This window comes from Hypomesus transpacificus, chromosome 3 (genome assembly GCF_021917145.1).
Source record: "Hypomesus transpacificus isolate Combined female chromosome 3, fHypTra1, whole genome shotgun sequence".
NCBI lineage: Eukaryota > Metazoa > Chordata > Actinopteri > Osmeriformes > Osmeridae > Hypomesus > Hypomesus transpacificus.
Genome location: NC_061062.1, coordinates 15,227,159 through 15,251,619, shown reverse-complemented (window position 1 = coordinate 15,251,619; position 24,461 = coordinate 15,227,159). Strand labels below are relative to the sequence as shown.

Genomic DNA, 24,461 nt, shown 5'->3' with positions numbered 1-24,461 from the left:
GATTGGCAAATCTACACGTTTCACATCCCATCTATTACAAGAGGACAAAGAATGTCAGAAATAACAGGACAGCTGGTGTCTCAAGTATTTTATTCGTTTTCACAGAAGACCTGCTGGAAAGTCAAATCTTCAGAGGTGTGAGGCTTGAAGACGCCCTATGCAGTGAGAGACTGAAGGTCTCCAACAACTCTCCCACTCCCCGTTACCCTTGTCTGATGGCTTTTGACAGTAGTTGCTTTTAACCCTTCAGTTAACACGTCAACCCTCAGAGGGAAACCAACCTCAAGAGTTGTGGCACTGGGGTGGCAGGGGCAGGGTTCGACAGCTGAGGGTAGCGTGAGCTTCAGAAGTGATTGGCATTTATTGTTGGAGGCGAGGGAGGTTTTGTAAACAAAGGTAAGGCAACTGATCTCTAACACAGAAAGTGGAAAAAAAAAAGTCAGGACAGTTAATGGGCTTTCAGTACGCACAAATTTAGATGCTGGAACACAACTACACAAATGAACAATAACAGTACAATTTCCTCAGAAATGAATATCAAACACATATGACATTAGCTCATACCAGCAGAACAATTCATTCAAACTTGGACTGAAACTCACGGACCCACGTAGTTGCTTTCCTTAATATTAGAAAATGGATACATCGTCTGCCACGGTATCTGAGTCACAGAGGTGGTGAGACAGGTGAACACTGGACTAATAGTGGTGGTGAGACAGGTGAACAGGTCAATGAGCAGCATAATCACAGTGGCTGGACCTGTGAGCACGTCTAATACTTTGAGGGTTATTGGGGGGTGGTAAATGTGGAAGTTGATGTTATTCACAGGAAGACTTGCTAAAAGCCAGGAAACTGCTTCAGTCAAACCTGCAGATGCTGTAGGGCTTAAGACAGAGGTTTGAGGGTTGGACCAGTGACATGCTCGGCCACACATGCATACACGCATACAAGAAACAGCATTAAGGTCCAGGATGCACTGCGGCAATTTAATACACAACCCATTTCTGTTCTCTCTTCTGATTGGGTCGAGTGTAGTTCCCACCCCTTGCTAAGCTGTCTCTGGCCTTGGATTGGTGCTCTCTCCCCATCTGTTGCCCCGCCCCTGACTTTCTACTTGAGGAAGGAGTCCAGTTTGCGCTCAATGTTGTCAAATGAGTCTGCGCCCATGTAGTCAGCCTGGCCTGCCTCCCATCTCTGCTTCCTCTCCTCAGATGAGACTTGGGGGGGATGAAGGGGAGCAGGGGCTGAAAGCTCCCCCGCTGCCTTTGACACCTCCTCCTGTAGGAGGGTTGGGGGGAGAGGGCACAAGCGAGGGGAGAAGTGGGAGAGGTCCAGTATTAATGGGTTGTCCCTTGGGTGGATGAAAGTCAGTCATTTTCAAAACCTCAATCAGCCCTCCCTCCAGAAAGTAAGGTAGACCAAACCCCTCCCTCAGGTAGTTGGCCAACCACGGATAGTTTCACAACCCTGCTGCTTAGCAACCTCCTGTTCCACAGACAAGTGAGCAATTTCGAAAGTTACACCAACTAAAACTTCCGTGTTACGCTATATGGCGTTATCTGCGACCTACACACATGCCTACCTCAACGCAGCCGGTATTGAAGGCAGTTGGGCCATAGGCCTGTCGTAGCGCAGGCAGCACAGAGTTGGTATAAAGTTCCCACCACAAGGTCAGGTAATCAGGGTGCACCTGGCGGAGGTCAGAGGGCAGAGAATGCCCTTTGACCTGGCCACTCTGGGGGTTGTACGAGTAGTTCCACGGCTTCACTTTCCCCAGGAAGTGGACCACCTTGGCGTCGCGCCCGTACCTGTACACACATGGTTGACAATCAGCGTTTCAAACATATGGTTAACTGTGTGCATTGCACTGGGCTAGTATTAGCAAAAGTAAATAAGGCTCAGTGCAGCTGCTCTATTTTGGGGTTGACAGTCTGTTCTCCGGTAGCAGCGCTTCTGACCCAGCTGCTGCTGCACTTCAACTCAACACCATACACCCCCCCCCCCCCCCCCCCCCCCCCCCAACTGACCTTGGGTCAATTTCTCACAAAGTATTCAAGCACACGTGTTCTACACCAATATTTCTCATGATCGCCAAGAAGCTCAATAGGGCTATACTCTTGAGCCCTTGTTATGACTGGAAAAGGTGTGTGTGTACTGACTGTTTGAAGGCCGGTAGATAGGAGTAAATGGCGATGCTGCTGAGGTTGTAGATGAATGGAAGGTGTTTGGAGATGTCTGCTGTCGCCCAGGTGTTGAAGTAGCTGTTGAGAACCCCCTGGTCTCCACCTGGACACAAACAGACGCATACCATCTAACACACGGAAACTTATTGTAGCAGACTTTGCAGGGCAGCTAAATTGTTAAACTAAAACTGTCCCTGTTAGTGGGGGGGGGGAGCACTCCATAGCAGCATAGTTCACGTCGCATGGCGCAAGCACTCAATATATGGGACACCGTTGCACAAGTACACACGCCTCTACGCACAACAGCTCAAAGGGCAGGGGTAAGCATAGAGTTGAGATAAGACCCCCCCCCCTAACTTGGCCTTGTATCTCAGGGCAGGAGTGGACGAGATATGAAGACCTGGACCCTTCCATGACAACATCTCAAGTTCAGCCTTATGGGACCTGCTTTAGGGCCCCTGGAGGAGTGAAGGAGAGTAGGATAAAGAGGAAAGAACCTGAGAAAAGTAGGAGGAGTAGGAGGGAACAAAGTAGAGAGGAGTGGAGGAGTACAGGAGAACAGGAGGAGGGGAGCAGAGAACGAGGTAAGGAATGGTTTTCTGTGAGGAGATTATAGAAGCGAATCAGCAACCCAGGCTTGCCACCAGAACTAATCAGATTGGCTGGCATTTGGCTTCCACAAGAGGGCATTTTGTTCATAGCCCTTATAGACACCCCTATATAAAACACATGGGGGGGGGGGGGGGGGGGGGGGGGCACCGCATTCCACCATTTGGGAACCCTTGGAAACAACCCTACAGCAACCATTAAGTGCCTCTCAAAAGGTTGCTGTGATACTGGCTGCAGCCAAAGAGAAGGTATGGGAGAGGAGAAGGAGGAGGACAGTATGACACCACTCACCGTCAAAGCTGCCGGTCTCCGTGCAGAGGGCGAGTAGCTTGTTGTACGTTTCATTGGACGGTTTAAACACAAACACTCCAGAGTTAAAGCAGTCCGGCCAACCAGGGTCAGGCGCTGCCGACAGTTCCTCCCTCTCAAACAGCTCATCAATGTTCGACAACACCTGAGGGCCCAAACAAAACATGCATGAGTAATCAAGTAAAATACGTGAAACCTCATTTTCCATGTTCCTTTTGGTTATTTTTTTAGTTTACAATAATAACAGACACTTGCTGCAGTGTGTACTCACCATAGTGTCAGCATCCATGAACACACACTTGCTGTAGCGCGTCAGGGTCCAGCAGTGTAGCTTGGTGAAGGTCACACCCAGGTCAGGCCTCTTCATCATGGCCAGGTGAGCGGCATCGCCCGAATCCAGAATGTCCACCACACACACCTCGTCATAGAGCGAACTCAGCACAGTGCTACACACACACACACACACACACACGTTACCTAGACAGTTGGCATGAGTGGGTAGGTTGTGGATTGGATGACTAAGGTGTAGGTGTGTTACCGGCAGGGCTCTGCTACTTGTAGTCCTATCAGGGCAACCAGCTTCTTGGTTGTGTTGTGGTTGCGCAGTGACCTGCCAAGAACCATTGCACCTTTGGCATAGTTGTCGTTGGTGGCCAGCGTCACGAATGCCTCGCCTGAATGGAGACGAAAAAAAACAAACACCCAAAGGTAATTGGCTTCACATTAACCGCAAATACCCCACCAGCCTATATGCAGATGTTTAGGCTGGGGACCCTATAAATCTGCATTAAGCCAACACAAGTCAGACAACCCCTATCCTAACACAAGTCCAATACCACTAAAATCCACTAAGAGTCTGACTTTCATTCATGCCTTTACTCTACCAAACTCATTCAACCCACGACCACAGTCGAGGAAATGGACAGGTAGCCCAACCATCGCGTCATCCACTCGAACCGCCAATTAACATGCCACGTGAATAGTTGCATTTTGTTCTGTTTTTTCTTTTGGGGGGGAATTAATCAACCTGCTACGGGAATCGTTTGGAGGAAGGGAGAGTCAGTCTGTCACCATCATGAGGATTGACCAACTTGAGGTTCAGTAACTGCAGTAGGCTACAGTCAACATTGCCACCATACGATTAAAATAAAATACATTCCACGGCCAAGCTTACTGCACACACTTGAAACCAACTAGACAACTAGACTAACAAACCATTGTATAGCCCACATGCATGCTATGATAACCTCCGAGTCCGAGCTACAAGGCCATCAGACGCACGTACGCACGCACAGACCTGATGCAGCGACTCCATCAAAAGATAGAACACGACGTTCTTCCTGCATAGTCCCTAATAGGTGTAAAAAAAAATCGCAGGGCGTCTGTTAACTGTTATATAATCGGCGACATAATTATCCAAGACACGTTTAGCGGAAAACGTGCGAGGCCAAAATATTGGAATGATTTCGAAGCGATGAATAGGGTGTCATAAACTGGCAGTGTGTCTGCCTGGCTTACCAGCCATGGTCCGTGTTCGGTCTGTGTTAAGGAGGTTGAGGCAGCGAATGCTAAACTAGGAGGCAACTAGCAAACAAGAACAGAATGTAGTCCCTGACATATATTCTGGATCATGTGATCGGCGACAGATACACTCCCCCTTTATTCAGCCCTACCGCCCCGCCCCCCATTTCTTTCTCTCTAATTAAATGTGCACGTGGGGGACCACTGTTACGATACACCAGCGTTACTGTTTTTGACCGCATCCATACAGTATGGCATTAGCATTAGCATTAGATGTAATCCTTTGTCATGTCAAGTTATTTATAGTTTTGTCAAAATGTTTTTGCTTAAAAAGTTGATTTACATTTTTTTACTTGATTTTATTGTATTCATAGGATTCGACAGTTGCATTTGAGTGAAGGAGTAAACTGAAAGTTTTTTCAATTACATTTTCTGAATAAAAAAAATCCGTAAGATTCTTTAGTTTAACTGACCTGTTTTTATTCCATGTATAGTGTAGCAAACTGTAATGATGGACATCATCACCATTGTGGTTGATTCACAAAGGTTGATAATGGAATTTTTTTAAAGATGTTGATTGCTCAGGGATGGATGAATACCTGACATTTGGGACAGCTACAGTTGTCAAAATCAACTAAGGCAAAACAACAACAAATGAAATGGATGGATGTTGATTTTTAGAGTTCCAAATCAGTGGTCCGAGATGCATCATGTCAGTTTAAGCAGAAGTAGCCACAGGTCAGGGCTGGAAAGTGAAGGATCAGCACAGCATTACAGACTTCTGTGTTGTAAACCAGCAGAAAATAGTATTAGATGGCTCCTTATGTGGTGATGTGAGTGTAGTGTGCCTTGTGCCTTGCGCAAATCTACCTCAGCCCAAGGATAATGACCATCAAGGAATGTCAAGGGAAATGTGTAAAATGTGTGAAATGTTAAAACCACATGACCAATTGAAATAGTGTGACATATTTAGAAATGTTGGAGTTATGCACGCTTCCATGTGTTCCACGCTTCACCTATTTTTCTCTTTTTCTAATTAACCCTGTGCATCCCCCTTCTTCCCCTTCCTTCCTCCTCTAACCTTGTTTTCAAGCCTCTGCTGAATGCCCCTCCCCACTTTCTCAATCACAGTCTTAAATCTCTCACAGTATTAATGGATGGATCAGAGGGGTTGTGCTACCATCATAAAGCATTGCTTGTTTCAAGGTAGGCCGAAATTAAACAGTAGATCATTATGAATGCATTTTGTGTGTGTGCGTGTGCGTGAATAATGAAGGAGGCTATGAGAACAGTCTCAGACCAGCATTTGTGGTGACCTCAGCTACTGTTCCAGATTCAGTCTATGCAGCCAAATCCTCCTCTGTCACAGTGTGGCCTGCAGAAAGATCACCGATCCCAGACCTGTAGTTGGGGTCAGAGGGTAACTGGAGAGGCCCAGAGAGCCCTGGGAGTGAAACTAGACTGATCAGGTGTCAAAGAGAGAGCTGTGTTGAGGGAAAGATGTAGACCTGAACATACAAATGGACACTCTGCAGGGGTGCATAAACAGTGGCTTATAGGAGTCTGTGTGTCATTACAGTTTGTGAAGGCAGCTGAAGAGAGTTTCTGATCCAGAATGTGGGTTTGAGGAGTGTATGTGATCTTCAGGAGAGGTGAACAGGAGAGGGAACAGGTGGAAAGAGATCTGTAGGAGATTGAAGGAGGAAAGGGAACAAGGTGACAACACTGGGCCTGATGCCCAGCTAACAGGTCTCTTTGCTGGGTCCAGCCCTCCTGCTACCCCCCTGACCAGCCCTGGAGGCGAGGTGTTCTCAGCCAGCCCGTGAGTGACGGTAAGCTACTTACTCCACTCTCTTTCTACATAAATCGGAGCAACTAGTAAAATAATGCTTTAATTGAGCAAAAATCCATCCACTGTATAACCTTTTGAGAACACGTTGATCCTTACAACGAAACTATAGATGACAGGTAAAGACAACTCCTGAATTATTTTCTCTACTACCCTAAAGTATGCTTGTTTAAAGCACCTTAAATTTGATTTTTAAAACAGCTGCTCAAGTTTACTTAGAACAAGCTAGATAATTCCACACCACACAGTGCTAGGTAAATTCAAGTAATACCAATAGCAATATCAAAATTATAAAGCAGGTTAACACAATTTAACAGTCTCATTATTACTGTTTTATATATAACAGCTACCTCTTTCTATCTGGGCATTCCGAAGTAGATCAAATCTGACTTCCACAGCATCTCTCTGTCCTTGTCTCACACTCAATATCTACTGTAACAATAATGCAAACATGAAAGCAGCCTTTGCCCTGAAATCTCTCCTACCACGAATCAATCTCACTTTTTATATTGGTAGCAGAGAATGTGGCATACATTTACAAAACCAAAACAGCTTAAGGCTGTGGCTGTAAAAAATATTTATTTGCGGCAGTAGAGTGGGGCTGTTTCATGTAAGGGTTGTACCTGGTTCTGCATCAGGTTACATTGTTTTTTTCTAACAGATGGCAGGGGTGGGGGGGAGTCAAGTCTCATGTTTTAAACATGTCTAGAAACATAAAACACCTGTTGAGCCGCAGTGTCTATGTCTGTGTGTTTGGTGTGTGTCTGTGTGTGCGTGCATGTGCTTGTGTGCGGACATAATGCCACAAACAAGATGACACAGCTGTGACAAGTGTTAAATGTTAACTCGTAGGCTGAGGAGCCACGCCTGTCCTAGGATTCATCAGGGTCAAGGTCTGTTTGAGAAAGACAGCCAGACCTACAGCCCTTTCGGAGAGACCCAGGAAGCCTCAGTCCTGTCTACGCAGAATCTCCCTCAACCTCCCAGCCTGGCCCAGATCTCCACCTTTCCCCCAGCCCAGCTGAGCTGACCCCCAGTCAGAGCCCCATTGTTGGACAAACTCTGGATTCAGCAGGACAAGGAAGATTTACAGTACTGCACAGGATTATATGAAGGTATTGTAATGAGGAAGTGCAAGAGTCAAATAAGCTTGATGTACAGGAATGTGTGTGTTACTATGCTCTTTGAGATGTGTTTTTTAATTGTTTTAGTAATCTGTCTTCTATTATTTCATCGGACTGATTATTTTGGTTTCCTTGTTGGTTGGCGTTGTGTCAAAACCTTTGGAACAGAAGATATGAGCTGAGGGCATTCCAGAACACAATCTCTTATCTGTCACATACATTTAATATGCCCTCCATTTACTCCACTAGCTTGCTCTTGTTTGTCACAAACGAACCCGTCTAGAACTAAGGTCATAAGAGATTGTGTTCTTGAATGCCCTCAGCCCTTATCTTCTGTTCCAAACGTTCTGACACAGTTGTCTGTAAAATTATTTTCAAAGCATCTTTTGCTCTTTGTGTTGTTGTTGTGTCGTCAATGCGTGCATCATTATTTAACAGTGTAAAATGTTGGTTGGTGTATGCATCTGTTTTCAGGAATAGGTAGTGGCCAACATGGACAACAGGATAACTCAGATTTCCCGAGAGGACTTGGAAGATCTTAGAGAAGCTTTCAACAGGATTGGTCAGTGCAACACACACATACACACATTAACTGATGTTGGAACGTTTATGTCTAATCACAAAGCCTTTATCTTAGGCAAAGGTTTTTCCTGGTAACCTACAGTGTCAGCAGCTGACACAGCTTGAGTCATGGTTAGGCTTCAAGATAACCCCGTTTCTTCACTCATAGAGCCCTCTTTTTTTTCTTCTTGTAATGTAATTAATGCAATGCATTAATTTAGCAGAACATACAATCAAAAAAACACACACACAATTTTATCCCATGTGCACACACAATTTCATCCCATCGACCCTTACTTCAAATTGGCTAAATTCATTGATTATTTCACCGTCTTTACATTTCTGGGTTTCTATGTACACGTGTGCGTGTGTGGTTGTGCACGTGTGTGTTTGCAGACATTGACAATAGTGGACATGTGAGTTACTTTGAGTTGGAGGAGCTGTTTAGAGAAGCCAGCTTCTCTCTACCTGGATTTAAGATCAGAGAGATAGTAGAAATATTCATCGCTGGAGATACCAACAAAGATGAGAAAATCAGCTTTGAGGAGTTTGTATCGGTAAGAGACACTCACACAAACACACACATACAGTGCCCTCCAAAAGTATTGGAACAGTGAGGCGAATTCCTTTATTTTTGCTGTAGACTGAAAACATTTGGGCTTGACATCAAATAATGAACGTGAGACCAGAGATCAACGTTTCAGCTTTTATTTCCAGGTATTTACATCAGGATCTGATGCACAACTAAGAAAATATCACATTTTGTTTGAATCCACCCATTTGTCATGTGAGCAAAAGTATTGGAACAGATATACTTAAAACATATTTAAGTGAATAAGACTTAATATTTAGTTGCAAATCCTTTGCTTTCAATAACTGCAGCAAGTCTGTGACCCATTGACGTCACCAAACTTTTGCATTCTTCCTTTTTGATGCTTTCCCAGGCTTTCACTGCAGCCTCTTTCAGTTGTTGTTTGTTTTGTGGGGTTCCTCCCTTCAGTCTCCTCTTAAGCAGGTAAAATGCATGCTCTATAGGGTTTAAGTCTGGAGATTGACTTGGCCAGTCTAATACCTTCCATTTCTTGCCCCTGATGAACTCCTTTGTTGTTTTGGCAGTGTGTTTTGGGTCGTTATCTTGCTGCATGATGAAGGCTCTGCCAATCAGTTTGGTTGCATCTTTCCTTAAATTGGCAAACAAAATGTTTCTGTAGACTTCCGAGTTCATTTTGCTGCTGCCATCATGTGTTACATCCTCAATGAAGATTAATGAGCCCGTCCTAGAAGAAGCCATGCAAGCCCAAGCCATGACATTACCTCCACCGTGTTTCACAGATGAGCTTGTGTGTTTGGGATCATGAGCAGTTCCTTTCTTTCTCCAAACTTTAGCCTTTCCATCACTTTGGTAAAAGTTAATCTTTGTCTCATCAGTCTATAAAACTTTGTCCCAGAATTTTTGAGGTTCATCTCTGTACTTTTTGGCAAATTCCAGCCTGGCCTTCCTATTCTTCTTGCTAATGAGTGGTTTGCATCTTCTGGTGTAGCCCTTGTACTTTTGTTCATGAAGTCTTCTGCGAACAGTAGATAGTGATACCTTCACTCCTGCCATCTGGAGGTTGTTGCTGATCTCACTAACAGTTGTTTTAGGGTCTTTCTTTACAGCTCTCACAATGTTTCTGTCATCAACTGCTGATGTTTTCCTTGGTCTACCTGTTCGACGTCTGTTACTTAGTACACCAGTAGTTTTCTTCTTCTTCAGGACATTCCAAATGGTTGTACTGGCTATGGCCAATGTTTCTGCAATGGCTCTGATTGATTTTCCATCTTCTCTAAGACTCACAATTGCTTGTTTTTCACCCAAAGACAGCGCTCCGGTTTTCATGTTGTTTTCACCTCTGAATACAGTCTGCATAGACAAAACCTATCTTACCCAATCTGAACCTGACTGTAGACATTCAGTGGTATTTATTGATTGAATAATGTATGTAATAGGACACACCTGGGCAACAAAACACACCTGTCAGTCACATGTTCCAATACTTTTGCTCACGTGACAAATGGGTGGGTTCGAACAAAAAGGTGATATTTTCTAATTTGTGCATCAGATCCTGATGTAAATACCTGGAAATAAAAGCTGAAACGTTGATCTCTGGTTTCACATTCATCGTTTGATGTCAAGCCCAAATGTTTTCAGTCTACAGCAAAAATAAAGGAATTGGCCTCACTGTTCCAATACTTTTGGAGGGCACTGTATATTACACCCTTTTGATAGTGCTGTCATCATTGTCAGTCATCAACACAACAGAAACATAAAGAACTTAAAAGATGAAGATGTATTGAAACATTATTTTACATCCAGCAGATACTGTAAATGTTTGTTCATGTCCTTAGATCATACTGGTTCTGTGGAGGAAAGGGAGATCAGATCACAAGTTTAGTGACAGTTAAGAGAACAGGTGTCTTATGCCCATATCCTTCCAAAACAAGGAAACAAAAACAGTTTTAGGAAGGTGGAAGAATATACATTTTTATATTTCAAACACAAACAAACTAAAGCGCACACACACGCACACTCACTGTTGTGTGTTAACTGTAGATCTACCAGGAACTAAAGAGTAAGCAGTTAAGTGAGACGTTCAGAAAGACCATCACAAGGAGAGATGGCATTTGTTCATTTGGGGGAACGTCCAACATCTCCAGTGAGGGAACCCAGCACTCTTACTCAGGTAATAAGTTCAAGAGGAAGTGAGAGATAAATGATGCGTGCCAGTCTAGCAGACCAGTGAACACAATACATCAGTATCTTATTCAAATATATATGACAGTGGGATAAAGTGTGTGTGTGTGCTAGATGAGGAGAAGGTGGCGTTTGTTAACTGGATAAACAAGGCTCTGGAGAAGGATGAAGACTGCAAGCATCTGCTCCCCATGAACCCTGAGAACGACAACCTGTTCACCTCCGTCCGCGATGGCATCCTGCTCTGGTAACACACACAGACACACACACACACACATGCACCCCTGTCTGTGCCTCTGTGGGATTATTTGTTGGATAAGAGAGTTTATTGTCTTTTTTCTCCTTCAGTAAGATGGTAAATCTCTCTCAACCAGACACCATTGACGAAAGAGTCATCAACACCAAGAAGCGGACTACCTTCACCATGACTGTGAGTACATGTTCCTTCATGTACTCACAGACTCACATACTCACACTTTTTCCTGCACGTTCACTCACATTTTTTCCTTTCTCCATCAACCTGCAGGAGAATCTGGTGCTGGCTCTGAACTCAGCATCAGCTATAGGCTGTACTGTTGTAAACATTGATGCTCCTGATCTGATGGCTGGGAAACCCCACTTGGTTCTGGGACTGCTTTGGCAGATCATCAAGATTGGTTTGTTTGCCGACATTGAAATCAGCAGAAATGAAGGTAAGTGTGCACCTTTAACCTCATATAACCTAGTGTGACCTAGTACAACCTAGTGCAATTTAGTTCAATCTAGTTCAACGTTTCACACAATAAATTATGAGTTATGCAAGCCTCAGCAATGATCTGGTTTGCATTTCCCAGCTCTGATTGTTCTGCTGGGAGAGGGGGAGGAGATTGACCACCTTCTGTCCATGTCTCCTGAGGAGCTACTGCTGCGCTGGGTCAACTATCACCTTGACAACGCCGGCACTGAGACAATCAAAAACTTCAGTGACGACATCAAGGTAGTACGCCACACACATACATATGCAAACACGTGCCCAAACACACATGGAAAAACACACACATTGACACACACAGGTTTAATCACTAGTGTTTCTGCGCTGCAGGATTCCAGGGCCTACTTCCACCTGCTGGATCAGATCTCTCCTAAAGGAGACGGAGATGACGAGATGAAGATTGATATCGACATGATCGGCCTCAATGTGTGTTCATCTCAAATGTTGTAAAGAAATGTGTGTGTCATGGTCGAGACCTAACTGGACTGGCCGAGCCTTTCTGCGGGTGTGTATGCTTTTGCGTATGTGTTTTTGTGTTCACAATGTGTGTGTGTTTGTCTGCATAGGAGCGAGATTACGAGCACAGGGCTGAGCTCATGTTGCAGCAGGCTGCCAGGTTGGACTGCAGGCAGTTTGTGTCTGCCCAGGATGTTACTGCTGGCAACAGCAAACTCAACATGGCGTTCGTGGCCAACCTGTTCAACATGTACCCTGCCTTGCAGACAACACAGACCAACGGCATTGACACAGCGCTGATAGAGGGTTAGAAACACACACACTCACTCACGCAAACAAACACACAGATAATAGTCACCTCCCACCATTGCTGCTACACATCCGCTTTTGTCACTTTACTTCCCAGACACTGTGAATGACACATGAATGACACTGACATATTCTGACACAATTTTAGTACCTCTTGGACTGAACCAACTGTTTACACTGTGGCTCTGCTAATTGCATGTTTGCACATTTGTCCATTAATGTCTCATGTATATATAGACCGGTATGTTAAAAAAAGGAACATCTTGTTTTGCTTATATTATAACTTTTTGTTTTAGTGTTAAATGTAGCAGGGAATTTTAAGAGACAATAATTGTAATGCCCAGAAAAACCTTGTGTGATCTGTGCAAAAGGTCAATAAAATACTTTGATTAACTTAGACACAGAATAGATGATTTGCTTTACAAGGTATTCTCTTAAATCTATAATTCCTTGAAATGAAGAGTGTCTGATTGATGGTATGGTGCTCTTATAGGAGAGTCCAGAGAGGAGAGAACTTTCCGGAACTGGATGAACTCACTGGGAGTTTCTCCACGTGTTAACCGCCTTTACTGGTAATCTGTCTGTCTGGGTGTCTGGCTGTCTGGCTGTTTATTTTGCTGACTGACTATTCTTATGATGGAGGTTGTGTTGATGTTAATGCATGTGCACACTTGTATGTGTTTATCTGTGTGTGTTGCAGTGACCTGTGTGATGCACTGGTGATTTTGCAGCTTTATGAGAAAGTGAATGTTCCTGTAGACTGGAAGAAAGTCAACAGACCCCCATACCCTGCCCTTGGAACTAACATGAAGAAGGTCTATATATACAATACACACACACACACACTCACACACTCACTCATACACACTCATACATACACACACTAAGACTCACACTAAGTGCTATTATTATTGACAATAATGTATGCAGGTGCTTTTATCCAAAGCAACATACAGTACAGGGGGGATTTGAACATGACCTGCGGTCAAGTGCTCAAACCACTGAGCTATATTCTCCCTATGTTCTAAAACCTTGTCTATCTTTTATTGAATAAATACATTAATAAATGTTTTGGGGTGTTTCGGACCCAGTTGGAGAACTGTAATTATGCTGTGGATCTGGGCCGCGGGATGGCCCGTTTTTCCCTTGTGGGCATTGGAGGAGAAAATCTAAATGAGGGAAGCCCCATGCACACCCTGGCTCTGGTGTGGCAGCTCATGAGAAGGTACAGCTCAAAACACAGATCTCACATCATCTGTTTTGTTCCTCTCTATGTACAGTATACACGTAAATGTGTTGCTCTCTCTCTCCTTCTCCTTCTCCTTCTCTTTTTCTCCCACTCGCCCTCTCTCTCTCTATCTCTCTCTCTCTCTCTCTCTCTCTCTGCCTGTCTCTGTCTCTCTCTTTCTCTCTGACTCTGTCTCTGTCCGACTCGGACTCTCTGTTTCTGTTTCTGTCTCTCCTCTCCCCTCCTCTTCTCCCTCTCCTCTCCTCTTTTCTCCTCTCCCTTCATCTTCTCCCTCTCCTCTATTAGGTACACAGTGCAGGTGTTGTCAGACTTGGGGGATGGAGAGAAGGTTGGAGACCAGGTCATCCTTGGCTGGGTCAACTCCACCCTCACTGAAGGACGAAAAGACACTCAGATTAGCAGCTTTAAGGTGTGGGCATATGTGTCTTGATATGCTGAATGCATGTGTATGTACAGAATATATGTGTGATAATATGTGTGTGACTGTTACGGTAAACCCATTTCTTCTCCCCTGCAGGACAAGAGAATCAGTACCAGTCTGCCAGTGCTGGACCTGATTGACACCATCGCTGCAAACGCCGTCAAGCAGGAGATGGTGAAAAGAGGAGAGAATGGAGAGCTGAGCAATGACGATAAACTCAACAATGCCAAGTAAACAACCTTTTACCTTTTAACCTCTTACCCTTAACACTACCTCAGATCCAGACCACTTAAACTCGTTAGATTTTGCCTTTAACGTTAAACTTAAACTCCCCTTCCTTTAAACCTTGTTCTCTCTCTATCTGTCTCTCTTTCTCTCGCTCTCTCTTTCTCTCTCTCTCTTTTCTCTCCCCCCCCCCCCTCTCTCTCTCTTCTCCTCCTCCTACCACCCCCAGGTATGCAATCTCTGTGGCCCGTAAGATTGGAGCACGTGTTTACGCCCTGCCTGAAGACCTGGTGGAGGTGAAACCTAAGATGGTATTGACAGTGTTTGCCTGCCTCATGGGGCGTGGCCTAAAGAAGGCAGACCGCTAAGCGACATGCACTGACTCACTGGCAGCCCCACCCTAGCCACTCAGGCCTATCTATCTGAAACTTCTCTTTTTAGTAATAAACACCATGTGACTAAAGTCTAAAGGTGGATTTTATTTTATTTTAAAGGTTAGGTCTACTCTACGACTGAGCACTTTTTCTCCCTCCATCCTTATTGGCTCTCTGTCTTTTTTCATTATCTCTTTCTATCTCTTTCTTTCTATCTTCTTGTCTCTCTTACTTTGTTTATCTATTAACTATGTATACAGTACATATGTGATTATGTCCATTTATGATCAATAATTTAAAAAGCTGTTAAATGTATAAATATTCCATCTATTGACATAGAAGAAATGTTGCACCTTCCTCCAAATGTCACCGACAGGCTATTTGCTAAATGTGCGCACACACCTGCTCTTACTCTAACACTCCAGTAATGTTATGTATCACTTATATTATTAAACTGATTCACCCAAAAATGAATTTCTCCATTGCCATTATTTCTTGCAGTTGCTCAGTGACAGTGTTGAGAATATACTTTTGCCACTAGTGATGTGATAACCTCATGAGAGTGTGGGATAAAACAAGGGACAAATATATTTTGTATGAGTGAAAAGGTTTATTATCCGTAGAAAAAAAAATTGCATCTGTGAAAAAGTTTGGTATCTATGGAAATATGTTGTGCATGTGTCAAAGCGTTTTGCCTATGCAACATATTTTCGGCAAAATCTTTTTAACAGATGCAAAACTTTTCTATAGATGCTAAATTGTTTTCCACGTGCAAAATATAATTGCCCCTGTTTTGATCCCATATGAGAACTATCTTAACATCTTGACCGCTAGAGGACGCCTTTTGTCTTGCGGGTGCGGATGAAGATTGAACCTGGGACTTCACCATACCCAAACAACGTCACTTTCGAGCGAAAGTTTTCGAAAGACGGGAGCTTAACATTTCTCAACACTGTTTGGCAGCACTGATTTATTTGAATAACGTGGTGTTATTGTTGTGCTTTCCTCAATATCCCTGGTGTAATGATGGAGGGTTTGGAAATGTCTGCTATGATACCTGCTCTTCAAGAGCTTGCGAGGTGAGTTTTAAGCCTCGATAGCTCAAAGAGAGCTAAGCTAACCGGGTTCGCATCTACAGTACGGTCATAACAATACAAGTAAACATTTATACAAACTAGATGATCCTCTAGAAAACCAAGTAGTGGAAAATCCTACACGTTGTTGTAAATACAATAAATAGTGTGTGATACTTTACAGTGCCAACGCAGCGGAATACAATATGGTCGTCCAGAAACCACGGCAGATACTGTGTCAGTTTATAGACAGGATACTGACAGACGTTAACGTCGGTAGGTGAACAGTCACGTTTTATGTCCTGGAAATTGGAACATGGTATTGTATTGTAATAGACTCGAATTCAAACGGTGTGTGTATTCATTGCAGTGGCCTTGGAGTTAAGTAAGAAGTCCAGCTCGGAGCCGGCGTGTGTAATGCTGCTAGACTTCGTACAGCATATTATAAAGTCTTCTTCCTTGATGTTCGTTAACCCTGCCTGTCATCCTGTTCATTATAAGGACTCTGAGAAGAGCAGTGTCGGTAAAGAACCCATCTGACAGACATGATAGTATTTTTGTTAATGTAGTCATGGATACATAGTTAATTTCTCTCCCTCTTTCCTCTCCATTCTTTTACTGCTCTTCATTCCTTTTTCTCTTTCCTCTTCTCTCAATTTCCTCTGTTCTATCTCCTCTCCATCCTCCTCTTTCTGCTCCCCTTCTCTCTCCATCGTCTATCCCACCCCTCTCCTCTCTCCCCTCCTCTCCATTTCCCCTACTTCTCTCTCCATCCTCCTCTTTTTGCTTCTATTTATCTCTCTTCTCCTGTCTCCATCCTTTCTCCCCCTTTCCTCTTCTCTTCACCTCCCCTCCTCTCCTCTGTTTTCTCTTCTACTCCAGAATTCAGCAGGTGGGTTGTCAGCAGACTCCTGAGAGTGGCGGCAGCCCCAGACTGTAATGTCATCCACGGACACATCACCGCTGTGCTCTGCTCCCTACTGCACACGCTCCGAACCCGAGCTCCAATCACCTTCAGCTCCCTCGCACAGGAGCTACTGGGATTGGCCGAGGACCTTGGCAACATTCTCACCACACACAGACTCACGGCTGGGAAACACACACCTTTCTCCGGAACAAATACACACACCCTGTGGCCTGCGACGCTACAGCGCTTCTCCGTGTCTCCTCATGACGCCTCCGCCTACCTCATCCCCTCGCCCCTCCTCCTCTCAGGCCCCGCTGCCATGGAGACCCTGGTTGCCGTGACACTAGACGTTCTGACCGACATCCTGAGGGGTGTCACGTCTCATCGTGACGTGGGCGTGGCTTGGGACACGGCCTGCTCTGTCCTGGCCAATGGCACGGTCAGGCTGAGGAGGGTCACCATGGTGATGCTGAGGACATTGGTGGAGCTTGGGGGATTTCCCAAGAGGCGGGGCCAGGAGTTCTTTACAGCATTCCTTCATGTGCTGCACACACACTTCCACAAACTCTCACACCCACCAGTAGAACAGCAACCCTATGGCGGAGAACTTCTCAAATTGACAAGCTGCATTTTCAGACCTGTAGAGGGCTTCCACACTCTTGACCCCGCATACACAGTCCCGTGCTTTGAGCGTGCTCACCTGGCTCTACTGTTGGAGCGAGTGTGTGTGTTAGGGGGGAAGAGGGTGGGGCTCGGTGCCGAGATCAGCCAATCACTGTGTCTGCTCTTCGGTTTCCTGCTCTCTGTCGCCCCTGGATACGAGAGCGCCCCGGCCCTGAGGAAACAGAGGTGTGTGGAAGTCTGCAGAGCTCTCACGCAAAGTATCGGCACCGAGACACAGGCTGAGGTAAGTACACACACACATACACTTTGTGTCACACACACACACTGCATGTCTAGGCGTTTCACACCCGCTCCTGAATGTTGCAGTGCGTTGAGGGGTTTCTCCACGCCGCTCTGAAAGCCGAGGTTGCCATTGTGACGCCGGACAGGGAGGAGGGGGAGACCGTTGCCAAGAGACCCAGGATCTCCAAAGCCCCCCAGACGTAGGTTACCTGTCTGCACGTTGACCACAGGTCAAAGGTCAGACAATCATGCGAAAAGTTCTCACTGTGTAAACTGTGACTGTAGCACCGTTTCAGGTTCAGCGTCATATGTGTCTTCTCCCCCCTTCATTTTATGCAGACCTAATGGTGGGTGTGTGTGTTTCCAGAGAGGTGGACATGTGTGTGCGGAGCGACGTGTGGGCAGCTGTCAGCAGCAGACTGCAGGAGCTGCTGACCTCTCTGGACCCTGACCTTGATGCTGAACTTGACCCTGACCCCCAGACCACCCTCAACACCCTGCAGGGCTTGGGACTCATTCTACACCTTGCAGGCCTCTGCTACTCTCCCACCAGGTCTCTCTCTCTCACACACACACACACTCTTTTACAACAGACACACACTAGGGTTGGATGATAGGAGCACATTTTCTTATTGACAGCCATCACTGCTTCAATTGGTGGTGGTGGTATAACTGAGCACAGTTGATCCTTGATGTGTACGGATCCCTGAAATGTCCTAAATCTTGTGCGAATTAGCTCCGACCACTTACAGTAACCTAGGACTTAAGTGTGCATGTTATTGTGGATCTGCTGACAGAACAAGCAAGTCGCAGAGGATTTTTGGTTGCTTCCAGGATGCTTGCGATAATAATATTTAAGATTATAATATACAGAGGTATTAAAGCATTGACAGTGATGGTAGTGGAGGACTGTAAGAACTTGAAAACCTTGTGCATCATTTAAGTCTCATAATAATATTCAAATAAATGGAAAGCAAAGTCAAATTTGTCTCTTTTTTTGCTGATCCAAAAACGTATCTGATCAGTTACTCAAAACAGTGTTTCGATTTGCAAAAGAAAATACGTATACAAAATATCATATATTTCCATTTAAATATCCAAAACAAAGGACTTTAAATCTGCAATATACCGGCGAGAAAAATACACCGCAATGGTTTCAGCCAAATTACCAGTGTCAGATTGTCCAACCCTAACACACACAAATTCTCTCGTGTAAACCCACCCTCCCCAACCCACACACACCCTTAATAGGATACCCGCAACTTTTCACTTACTGTACCTCTTCTCCTGTCCTGCTGTGTTCCCCCCCAGCCCCTGCCCCCTCCTCTGGGTGTCAGCTGACACTCTGGGCCAGACCCTGCAGACCTGCCAGTCCATCTTGACAGCCATGAGGACTGGTTCCCCTCACATGCAGCCTGCCTTCCAGCTCACAGTCAGGGTCTTGGATTCCATCCTCTATCTAACCAGTAAGAGGAAAGCACACATACACACATACATTCACACACACGTACATTCACACACACTTTATCTCTCTATCCGCTTCTCTCACTAATGCCCTTGTTCTCTCTCTATCTCTCTTTCTCTCTCTCTCTCTCTCTCTCTCTCTCTCTCTCTCTCTCTCTCTCTCTCTCTCTCTCTCTCTCTCTCTCTCTCTCTCTCTCTCTGCCTCTCTCTCTCTCTCTCTGCCTCTCTCTCTCTCTGCCTCTCTCTCTCTCTCTCTGCCTCTCTCTCTCTCTGCCTCTCTCTCTCTCTGCCTCTCTCTCTCTCTGCCTGTCTCTCTCTCTCCCTCTCTCTCTCTCCCCCACTTCTCTCTCCCTCTGTCCAGTGAACACCCCAGAGAAGGAGAGCCTGCAGCAGAGTGTTTGTGCACTGCTGTCCCTCCCCTGGGTGTGGGAGCAAGCGTCTTCCCCGGCCTATCAGAGCGCAGCATTCCCCTCAAGCCTTCCCAGTCTGGCTCAAAACCTGGCCTCCTGCTTTTGTAAGTCCTCATCACAAAGATACCAGCTCTCTTTCTAGAGATACCAGCTTTGTTTATAGAGATAACATCTGTTTCTAGATATACCAGATATGTTGCTAGAGACATCAGCTCTGTTGGTAGATATAGCTACCAGCTGTTTCTATAGAAGTGTGTGTGTGTGCGTGCAGCCCCACAGGTCCAGGCAGAGTGCGTGTTCCTGCTAGCGCTGCTGCGGAGAGGCGTGTGCGAGACGTGGCGCGTGTGTGTGTTCTCGCGGGCGTTGCAGAGTGAACATGAGGGTGTGAGAGCTGGGGCCGCCAGAGCCTTCCCTCTCTTACTGCATCACCTGAAAGCTCGTCACCAACACCTCATACACACCACCCTGCTGTGAGTGAACACACACCCATGTATATACCCACACTTATACACACAGTCACTGTATACACACAAACACACTTTATTAGTAGTTGTATATAGAGATGTACACTCACACGTACACAAATATACATACACAGTACATGCACACAATACTAAAGGCAGATGAGGATGATTAAATGATGTAAACGTTTCAACATACTTGTTTCTAGGAGGATACTTGACGACAGTTCTAACCTGGTGAAGGCGGAGCTCGCGAGGATAGCCGGTCAACTGACCTGTGTCCAATCAGGGAGTTCCCAGCTCACTGTCATCCACACGGAACTCTCAACACTACCTTTAATCCTCTGCTCCGGCCTCAGTTTGTCTACGGAGCATACTGGGAAAACAGTGACCCTGAAAGCCGATGTCATCAGACCCCTCCTGCCTTTGCTCCACCCTCAGACACACTGCAGCGTCAAACAGGGTGTGTGTGTTCCATTTGACATTTACATGTATTCATTAAGCAGACGCTTTTATCCAAAGCGACTTCCAAGAGAGAGCTTTACAAAAGTGCATAAGTCAATGATCATAAACAACGAGATGGCCCCAAAAACATTGTGGGTAGCCAAAACATGAAGCATACACTGTGAAAAGCAAATAAGTGCCAATGGGAAGAAACACAAAAACATGTAGTTAAACAAGTTACAATTAAACAACATAAACCTCAAAAGTGCAAGAGTGTACGTGTAGGAAAACAAGCAACAGTAATATAATTCACAGACAGTACAAGGAGTTAAATCACTTACCACTATCCAATAAGAGCAACAAGTCTCTAAGCAAGAGTTATTGTGATCCTTGAGGAAACTAACATTGGGACCAGCAAACCATTCCTAAGTACCGTTGTTCTCCCGGAAAAAGTGCGTCTTTAGCCTTTTCTTGAAGGTGAGGAGACAGTCAGTGTCTCTGATGGAAGTGGGGAGGTGATTCCACCATTGGGGGGCCAGACAGGAGAAGAGCATGGGTTGGGAGTGGGTGCTTTTGAGGGGTGGGACCACCAGACGATTGTCAGAAGAAGACCGTGGGTGGCGGGTGGGGGTATAAGGCTGCAGGAGAGACTTGATGTAGTCGGGTGCAGTCATGCAGTATGTCATTCTTTTTCAATCTATATATAAATATTTTTTATATATTTTATAATATATAATATATTTTATTTTTTATGTATCATTTCAGTAATGTGCAATACTGGTTTTGTGAGTATGTTGTAACGTGTGTTGGTCTGTGTCCTAGCTTTTGTGGAAGCGCTGCCACACCTCTGTCAGCATGTGAACCTAGGGGGCGGAGACAGCGACTCGCAGGCTGTCCTGTGTGCCCTGATTGGTCTGATGGAGGATCCAGAGCCAAAAATCAGAACACTCTTCAGCCAATCAGTGCGCTTCTTACTTGCAGACGCATCCTCAAATCCTGACCAGGGTCTCCTCAGTGAGGTATGTTCTGACTGACCGTGAGGACGCCATGACAGTTTTCCAGGACACTTTTGAAAGGTGATCTCTCAGCTGATTGGCTGTGTCTGTGTGGCTGCTTCTCCACTCAGCTCCTGGTGTGTCGCCTAAAGGAGGCATTCACAAACGCCAAGCTTAACAGAGATGATGAGCTACGCAGCACTCTCATCCTCACCACCGGAGAGATTGGCAGGTAGTATCCACACACGGGCATAAGTAGGGGGCTGTTTTTGATTTGACAAGATTTTCACTTTTCTTCTCCCCCCTCCTTCTGTTTATCCATTCTCTTCCTCCCCCTCCCCACCATGTTCTCTTTCCTACTCTTCCTCCCTCTCTCTCCTTTCTTCTCTCCTCCATGCCTTTCCTCCTTCCCTCTTTCACTTTCTCCGCTCTCTTCTCTCTTTTTCCCTCCCTCCCTCCCTTCCTCACTCTCCCCTCCATTCCCTTTCTCTCACTTTCCTTCCATCCCTCCCTCCTTCCCTACTTCCTGCCTCTCTTTCCCCTCCTCCCCCCTCTCCCTCCCCCAGGGCAGCTCAGGGTAGCTTGGTGTCCTTCTCCCTGTTGAGGCTACTCCACTGTCTGCTGTCCAAGTCCTCCCCCGTGTCTGTAACTGCCTACACCCAGATCCGGGCCCTGGCCACAGCCAAGAGCCTCAAACTGCAGACGCTCTTCAGCCAGTACAAGAACCCTGTCTGCCAGGTCGGAAAAAAAACGAAATGCACAGAGAACCTGTTCCTCACAGCATAGCAAATTCAGGCTAAGCATTACCAGCTGATCTAAGCAAATGTATAGAAACTAAACCAGAGTCACTACTACTAGACTCTGAACCAGTGCATTTTGCCCAATTCAACAGGTTCAAAGGCCTATGAGTATAGACTTATCATAGAATGCTAACCAAGTTAAACCAGTACAGACTAACCCAGTCTAACAAGTGCATACTAGCCAAAGGTACAGTTAAAGGTGTTACAACAACAAATGGTAATCGCTGGTCATCATTGAGAATTCATAGAGAGATTTTCTGATGTGGTGCTCCTGCCGCTGTCTGAATGCACAGTGGCAACCTGAAAGATAACACTGGTTTGTTGATCTTTCTAACTGTAGTTCCTGGTTGAGTCGCTGCATTCACGTCATGTGACTGCCTTGAGGAACACTCCGGAACAGAGCAGCGAGTCAGCCAATCAGAGAGAGCTAGCTCTGGACATCCTGTCTCAAGTTGCACATGCCTTCGACTTCCCAGACCTGCACCGCTTCCTCACGGTACACACACAAATGCTAAGACACTAACGTACACACACATCCGCTCTAGATTACACACACACTTGTTATCACAAAAACACATTATAATCTTGGGGTAACTTTCACAGGGTTTTTAAGGTTCTAGAGAGGTGTGTACGTATTTACGTGTGTGTGTGTGCGTGCAGCGAACTCTCCAGGTTCTCCTACCATACTTGGCAGCTAAGGCCAGTGCCACTGGCTCTGCCCTCATACGTACACTGGCCAATGAGCTGAAAGCAAACCGCCGAGAGATCCTCATCAACAACTTCAAGTACATCTTCAGTCACCTGGTGTGCTCCTGCACCAAGGAGGAGCTGGAGAGAGCCTTCCACTACCTCCAGGTATCACATACTCTGACCCCTGACCTTCCACTACCTCCAGGTATCACATAGCCAGACCCCTGTCCTTCCACTACCTAACTCATTGTAGCCCATGTGACGTTAACGGAAATCAGGCATTTGCTTGTTAACAACAATGATAAGATAATAATAGTGTACTGTGTGTGCTCAGAGCGAGACAGAGATCGAGCTTGGATCTCTGCTGAGGCAGGATTTCCAAGGACTCCACAACGAGCTGCTCCTCCGCCTTGGAGAGCACTACCAACAGGTCTGAACACACACGAGCATCCGATACCGTTCGCACACCACCTCTCGCATGCACACAAACAAACGTCGTCAGGTCGACACTGTTGTCATTCGTCCTGTGTGTGCAGGTGTTTAACGGACTGGCCATCCTCGCCTCCTTCGCCTCCAACGACGACCCGTACCAGGGGCCGCGGGACATCACAACCCCCGGGCGAATGGTAATGACGCAATCAGGCCACTCAGGACTTTACCCACTCAGATCCCCATAGGTAACGCAGGTATACTCCTCCTCACAGGTAGACAGGATACAATCTTATCTTACAGAAGTCTTCCCCCCCCCCCATCCTTCTCCCACCAGGCTGACTACTTGCAGCCCAAGCTCCTGGGCATCCTGGCGTTCTTCAACATGCAGCTGCTCAGCTCCAGCGCTGGGGAGAAGGACCGCAAGAAGATGGTGGGTGGAGTGAGAGGAACGCCTGGAGGAGCCTGCGCTCTTCTTTCTTTGTTCCTCCAAGTGAAGTTGCGTCTGTATACGGTGAACAACCTTACTGGCGTGGACGTAATCTGTTGAGGTGTGTGCACTTGTGTGGGTGTGTGTGTGTAGGTCCTGACCAGTCTGATGGCTCTGATGCGTCTCATGGGACCCAAACACATCAGCTCAGTGAGGGTGAAGATGATGACCACCCTTCGCACTGGCCTGAGATACCGAGACGACTTCCCTCTGCTCTGCTGCCAGTCAGTACACATGCACACGCATTCCGGAGGATGGAAGGACATGTGACGACAAACGTTTTCCCTCCAGCACATTCACACTCTCGATAATTTCGCAATTCCTCTCTTACCTTGTAAACCCACACACAATGTTTGTATCAGTCTTTCTTACTATCTTTTTATATTTACTAACACATCTTGTATTTAATCTTTTTTTTTCCGGGTCCACTTCCTGCTCTGTGGGGTCAGGACGTGGGAGTGTTTTGTGAAGAGTGTTGACCCCACCCACTTGGGGCCTCTACTGAGTCATGTGATCGTGGCCCTCCTCCCACTCATCCCCCTCCAGCCCAGAGAGACAGCTGCCATCATTAGCTACTTCATACTGGACAACAGGTACCACACAGACGCACGGGGACGTTCCTATAAACACACACACACGTTCTTATACACACACGCACACATTCTTATCAACGCACACATTCTTCTACACGGACACGTTCTTATAAACGCACACGTT

At 45.9% G+C, this 24,461-nt stretch overlaps 3 protein-coding genes across 4 annotated transcripts in view; 2 read left to right on the top strand and 1 right to left on the bottom strand.

Annotated features, from left to right (window-relative positions):
- Positions 1-73: 73 nt before the first annotated feature.
- On the bottom strand, positions 74-4,742 carry LOC124466385 (glycogenin-1-like). The gene is made up of 8 exons (XM_047018216.1): positions 4,620-4,742; positions 4,399-4,452; positions 3,640-3,775; positions 3,373-3,547; positions 3,084-3,246; positions 2,160-2,286; positions 1,583-1,808; positions 74-1,278 (listed from the first exon to the last, which is right to left on the bottom strand). The coding sequence occupies exons 1-8, from the start codon at positions 4,624-4,626 to the stop codon at positions 1,111-1,113; spliced, it is 1,056 nt and encodes a 351-aa protein (XP_046874172.1). The 5' UTR covers positions 4,627-4,742; the 3' UTR covers positions 74-1,110.
- Positions 4,743-7,372: 2,630 nt separating this feature from the next.
- pls1 (plastin 1 (I isoform)) lies at positions 7,373-15,145 on the top strand. Its single transcript, XM_047018215.1, has 16 exons — positions 7,373-7,586; positions 8,070-8,157; positions 8,553-8,713; positions 10,750-10,879; positions 11,005-11,137; positions 11,239-11,320; positions 11,417-11,582; positions 11,724-11,866; positions 11,972-12,067; positions 12,208-12,403; positions 12,900-12,978; positions 13,107-13,221; positions 13,498-13,631; positions 13,941-14,064; positions 14,173-14,306; positions 14,531-15,145. Exons 2-16 carry the CDS (start codon positions 8,088-8,090, stop codon positions 14,667-14,669), a joined length of 1,902 nt encoding a protein of 633 aa, XP_046874171.1. The 5' UTR covers positions 7,373-7,586; positions 8,070-8,087; the 3' UTR covers positions 14,670-15,145.
- A 428-nt stretch (positions 15,146-15,573) lies between these two features.
- The window catches only part of atr (ATR serine/threonine kinase), a 30,532-nt gene continuing 21,644 nt past the window's right edge, over positions 15,574-24,461 (top strand). For both annotated transcript variants that reach the window (XM_047051032.1, XM_047051039.1), the window contains exons 1-20: positions 15,574-15,754; positions 15,933-16,024; positions 16,119-16,271; positions 16,631-17,562; positions 17,646-17,761; positions 17,929-18,114; positions 18,873-19,027; positions 19,387-19,539; positions 19,707-19,905; positions 20,106-20,359; positions 21,163-21,359; positions 21,467-21,567; positions 21,902-22,073; positions 22,476-22,631; positions 22,796-22,990; positions 23,160-23,255; positions 23,362-23,451; positions 23,592-23,687; positions 23,838-23,968; positions 24,194-24,337. In XM_047051032.1, the coding sequence (XP_046906988.1) occupies positions 15,699-15,754; positions 15,933-16,024; positions 16,119-16,271; positions 16,631-17,562; positions 17,646-17,761; positions 17,929-18,114; positions 18,873-19,027; positions 19,387-19,539; positions 19,707-19,905; positions 20,106-20,359; positions 21,163-21,359; positions 21,467-21,567; positions 21,902-22,073; positions 22,476-22,631; positions 22,796-22,990; positions 23,160-23,255; positions 23,362-23,451; positions 23,592-23,687; positions 23,838-23,968; positions 24,194-24,337 (3,674 nt within the window). In that variant the 5' untranslated portion in view covers positions 15,574-15,698. The remainder of the gene's footprint in view (positions 15,755-15,932; positions 16,025-16,118; positions 16,272-16,630; positions 17,563-17,645; positions 17,762-17,928; positions 18,115-18,872; positions 19,028-19,386; positions 19,540-19,706; positions 19,906-20,105; positions 20,360-21,162; positions 21,360-21,466; positions 21,568-21,901; positions 22,074-22,475; positions 22,632-22,795; positions 22,991-23,159; positions 23,256-23,361; positions 23,452-23,591; positions 23,688-23,837; positions 23,969-24,193; positions 24,338-24,461) is intronic.